Source organism: Mustela nigripes, chromosome 13 (assembly GCF_022355385.1).
Source record: "Mustela nigripes isolate SB6536 chromosome 13, MUSNIG.SB6536, whole genome shotgun sequence".
NCBI lineage: Eukaryota > Metazoa > Chordata > Mammalia > Carnivora > Mustelidae > Mustela > Mustela nigripes.
The window spans coordinates 144,101,679-144,106,704 of record NC_081569.1 but is presented as its reverse complement, the minus strand read 5'-3'; the positions used below and the strand labels follow the sequence as shown (position 1 = coordinate 144,106,704).

At 68.5% G+C, this 5,026-nt stretch overlaps 1 protein-coding gene across 1 annotated transcript; it reads right to left on the bottom strand.

The window, feature by feature from the left end:
• Positions 1–1,221: 1,221 nt before the first annotated feature.
• Positions 1,222–4,710, bottom strand: ZBTB42 (zinc finger and BTB domain containing 42). The gene has a single exon (XM_059374140.1). The coding sequence runs from the start codon at positions 4,675–4,677 to the stop codon at positions 3,409–3,411; it is 1,269 nt and encodes a 422-aa protein (XP_059230123.1). The 5' UTR covers positions 4,678–4,710; the 3' UTR covers positions 1,222–3,408.
• Positions 4,711–5,026: the final 316 nt, after the last annotated feature.

Below are 5,026 nucleotides of genomic sequence, written 5' to 3'. Positions count from 1 at the left end.
CCCGCTAAGGACGCCTTTCCACCGCCGGCCCCCCCACCGCCTGGTTGGCATGGCAACAGCCTCCTGGCTGGTTCTCAGAAGGCCGGCTGAGTCACCAGCCCAACTGAGAATGTGACAGGGTCTCCCTGCAGGACAGTGGCCCTGGTCCAGAAGGCAGGCTCATCGGGAGCCAGGCTTCGTGGGGGAGGGAATGTGCTGGGCACCATTTCTGAGAAGCAGTGGCCTGCATTTGGGGTCAGGACTGGTAAGGCCTCAAAGGACAGCCCAAAGCCCAGCAGCCCTTTTCAGTGCCAGCTCAGCTCAGCACTGCCTTGGGGCCCCCTGGCAAGGACGGTGTCCCCTGCCCTTGGGTCTGCTTTGGCTCTACCTGGAGGACACTTTGGCCAGGACCAGGCTTGAGACACACACATGAGGCTGTCTGCTCGTCTGCCCCGGGCCTGGAGAATACAAGGACAGCCCCGAGAGCCCCGGGGCCACGTCCCCACGCGAGGGCAGAGTAGGGGCTGGGAGGTGTCCCTACCCACAGCCACCTGCCAGCTCTAGTTCAGGACTCTAGAACCCCCACGGGGGCAGAGCCGCCCAGCCACTGCCCCGCTCCACGCCACTTGGTCTCTCTAGAGTTGCAGGAGGGCCCCACGGGGTGAAGGTGGGGCCAGGAGAGACACCCCTCTCCAAGTTTTGCCCACATCTCCCCAGATTGGGCCTCTGGGGGCCCAGGCCCACCCGGAAGGAGGCGGGGTACGTAGGAGTTGTGGTGGGAGAGGAAAAGGCAAAGGGTGTGTGGGGGGCCGGTGGGGGCACCCGGGTGTCGCGCCGCCTCCAGAAGGCAGGTGGACAGAGGGCCCAAGACCAGTGGACCAGGAGGCCTCAGATCCAAGCTTGAGGGCCTGTGGCTGCTCAGCAGGTGCCCCCACTGCCCCCTGTACAAGAAACCAGTGCCCTTACCAGGTCCCAGCCTGCGTCCTGCCCCCACCCCCATGGCAGGGAGAGCAGCCTGAGGAAAGAGGGTGTGCCCCCATCCATGGCCCTGCACTAGCCCACACCCCCCTCTACAGGGCGCCCTCTGAGACAGGGTCCCCAGAGTGGCCACTCCCTGCCTAGGACCCTCCCCTGCGCCTGGGCTTCTTCTGCCCCCACCCGCCCAAGCCAGCGGTGCCCCCACTTCCCGCACACACTTGGAGATGCCCGCGCTCCTGTCCCTGGAATAATCCCGGCCATCTCCACAGGGTGCAGACTTTATTAGCAGGGTCAGCATGAAGATGATGACGGGACACAGGACAGCTCCGGTGTCCAGGCTGTCGTGGCAGGCGGGTGCACGCAAGCCAACCGTCCCACGCAAACCAGTGTCCTCTGGGTCCCAGGAGTCGCCCACCCTGGGGCAGAGCAGCATGAGACCGCGGGGAGAGGGCGGGACAGGACCAGGAGGACCCCACACAGCAGGCCCACCTCGGACGGCATCCGTGCGCCTCTACCACACATCCGCACATGTTTCTGCGTCAGACATACAGAGGTCCTTGGACCGGTGTTGGTTGTCACATTAAAAACTAACCACTTCTTTTTACATTAACTTCACAGTAACTGTTTGCCGAAGACAATGAATCCAGTGTTGGTAAGTCAGGAGGAAAGTCCGCTTCTTCCCCCACGGAACCTCTGGGGAAAACCAGGGCGGCCACCTCTCCCTGCCGTGTGGCGGGGGCTGTGGGCATGGCTCACCTCGCCATTTGCTGGAGACACACACACACACACACACACACACACACACACACACACGGAAACCTGCTCATGGAGGACATGACACGGAGTGTGAGGTAGCCCTTTTGGAGGAGCCCACGGTCAGGACGATCTCAAGCAGGGGCCCCTTCCTCAGTGCGCTCTGGTCTGCGGATGGGCCAGGGCCTCGGAGCCCTGCGCACCAGGAAAGGCCCTGCAGCACGTGGCAGGCTGTCCACCTGCTGGGAGAGCCGACGGAGCGCGGGGAGACAGCCCCTTCCGCCCGCCTGCCGTGAAGGCCATCGGTCATCTCACTCCAGACAAGGCAGACAAATACATACGACATCAAGTGGTTGCAGGACATGAGAAAATCACTTAAGCTTGGCTGGACTCTGTCCTCAGTGCCTCCAGTCCGCGGACCCGAGGAGTCCAGGGGGCTCTTGGAAGTGGGGACAAGGCCCCGTCTGCCCCCTCCCCCTTTGTCAAAATCACACTCGGGCAGCAAGACTGGCTGGGTGACCCCCACCAGCTACAAATGCAGAGGTCTTTTGGGGTCTAGGAGCTGTGGATGACAGTGGGGGCCCATGGCCCCAGCCCAGCAGGTGTTTGTCCCCTCCCTGTTCGATGGCAGCGTGCACCCAGGCCCTGCTGGAGGGAAGGGAGAGCCTGCAAACATGGCCCTGCACTGGCCCCCAGCTCGGTGCTCTGGAAATGATTGGCTGCTCTGGGGAGACCTCAAGCGGGCAAGCCAAGGACCTCAGGGTGAGGCCCACTGCAGCCCTGTGGCAGCCTGCGACACTCAAGGCCCCTCCTGGCCCCACCCAAGGGATGCTCTGAGGCACCCCAGACCCCGAGCTCAGGCAGGGAAGCAGCACGGCCCACCGCCCGTGGGCAGACATCTGGCAACCTCAGGGAAGCTCTTTCTGCGTCTAAAGAGAATTGTTCCCAAACCGCGACTTCCTCCCTCCCGGTTACCTGCAGTGTGGTCAGGGTCACTGACTCCGGGGACCCACCTCCTGCCCCAGCACCGGGAACGCAGGAGCCCCTTGGCATCTGGCTGGTTCTGCAGCCCAGCCACACCAGCTGTGCCTCGATGTCCCCGCCTGTCCTCAATGTCCCCCTGTGCCCGGGGCCTCCCAGGAAGGCTCCTGCTGCCACCCACCAGAAACGGCCTGGTCCGTCCAAGTACCCTTTTCCCGACACGCCGGCAACCTCCGTGATGTGCGAGTTCTCTACCACGCCCGGTGCCGGGCTCCTGAGGGTGCCCCAGCGAGTCAGCGAGGTGGTCAGGAGAGCCCCCCTCGGAGGCAGAAGTGCATTCTCCTTCCGGGTTCAAGGACGGTGGCTGGGCTGGAGCTCAGGGCCCTAGGGACAACCCCCCCACCCCCCACGGAGCTGACTCGGGATGGAGAGGAAGACAGTGACCAAGGTCTGGGCACGGCTGGGGGACGGAGTCCATTGGAGGCTGGGGGGAGGGAGCAAGGTGTGGAAGAGGGCGGCCCCAGCCGTGCTGAGTGCCCCCAAGTCTGGCACTGCGGTCCAGGGGCTGTGGGGGCCCTTCCGCTGGGAGCTGCAGCACGGGGGCTCCCTGCCACCTGGAGCTCCCATGCCTCGCCCTCCGTCCCTGCGGCCCCCTGGGCGGCCCCTCCCCGCCCTCCCAAGGACAGGTCACGCCACACCACGCCCCACGAGGACAGGTCACACCAGCAGGGACTTGACCAAGCCACAGTGGAATTTCCGGACGTGGCGGTAGAGGTCACCGGACTGCGTGAAGCGGCGCTCGCACCAGCGGCAGGCGTGCGGCTTCTCACGCGTGTGCACCACGGCGTGGCGGCTCAGGTTGTGCGAGTACTGGAAGCTCTTGCCGCACTGCGTGCACGTGTAGGGCTTCTCGCCCGAGTGCGTGCGCTCGTGCCTCTTCAGCGTGTAGGTGCAGGAGAAGGTCTTCCCGCAGAGCGGGCAGGTGGGCAGCGCGCCGTCAGGCGACAGCCCGGCCCGGGCCCCTTCCCGCTCGCGGAAGTGGGCGCTGAGGTGCAGCTGCAGGCCGCGGCCGCCGGGGAACAGCTTGGTGCACAGCGGGCAGACGCGGAGGGGCCCGCCGGGACCCAGCTCGCCCCCACTGGTTCCCCGCTCTGCATCCAGCTCCAGCTGCCCGCGGCCCGCGCCAGCGGCCGGCAGCGGCTCCAAGCCCACAGCCCGGCGCTCGGCGGCAGGAGCGCAGGGGGGCTGCAGGGGGCGGTGAGGGCCGCGAGGGCCGCCGTCGTCCTCGGGTTCCGACAGCGAGTCCCGCGAGTCCTTCACCGGCGGCGGGAGGCCGGGCTGCCTCCGGCGGCAGGCGGCTGTCTGGAGGACGCAGGGTGGGTGGACTGGCTCCCGCCTGGGGCTCCGCTTCAGTGACAGGTCCAGGGCCCGGTCCGAGTCTCCAGGGCCCTGCCAGGGAGGGGGGCCCGGGGCTCGCGGAGGGAGGGCGTGGACCCCAGTCCGGAGCGGCTGGGTCTTCGGGGCCGCGGGGCAGAACACCGGGGACCGGGCGGGCTGGGGGCGCGGGGGCTGGTCCAGCGGCTCGGCCCGGGCGGCGGGGGTCCCCCGGTGCAGCGCGCGGCCCCTGTCCCTGAGCCTGCCCTTGCAGACCTTGACGACGTCGTACATGTGCAGGTAACTGGCGGCGGCCAGGACGTCCTCCACCGGCAGGCTGCGCAGGTCCAGGCGGCCCTCGTACATGAAGTCCAGCAGGCGGCCGAAGGCGGGCGCCGTGACCACGTCGCCGTTGAGCCGCACCGCGTCGCGGCTGCCCGCCGGCCGGTCCCTGTAGAAGAGATGGAAGTAGACGCTGCACGCGGCCAGCACGGCGCGGTGGGCCGGGAAGCGCGCGGCGCCCACCAGCACGGTGCAGTCGCACAGGAAGCCCTGGTCGCGCTGCTGCCGCAGGCGCCCCAGCAGCCGCGCGCCGTGCTCCGGGAACTCCATGCGCCGCGGGCCCCGGCGGGCGCGGACGGGGCGTCCCCGCCCCCGCCGCCGCCGCCGCCGCCGGCACCTGCCCGGGCGCAGGAGAAACTCGACCGAAAGTAAACAGAAGCCGCGGGCCGGGGGCGGGTCCCGGGGCGCGAACCTGCGCGCGCCCCCGCCGGGCCGCCCCTGAACTTCACTCCCGGGTGCCGCCCGCCGCGTCCCCCGACGCCCGCGCCGCCGCCCGACGCCCGGCCGCCGCCGCCGCCGCCGCCGCGGGCCCCATTTATGGCAGCGCGGCCGCGGGGAGCGGGAGCCGGAGCGGGCAGGCGGGCGGGGCGGGAGGAGCCGGCGCCCGCCCCCCGCGCTC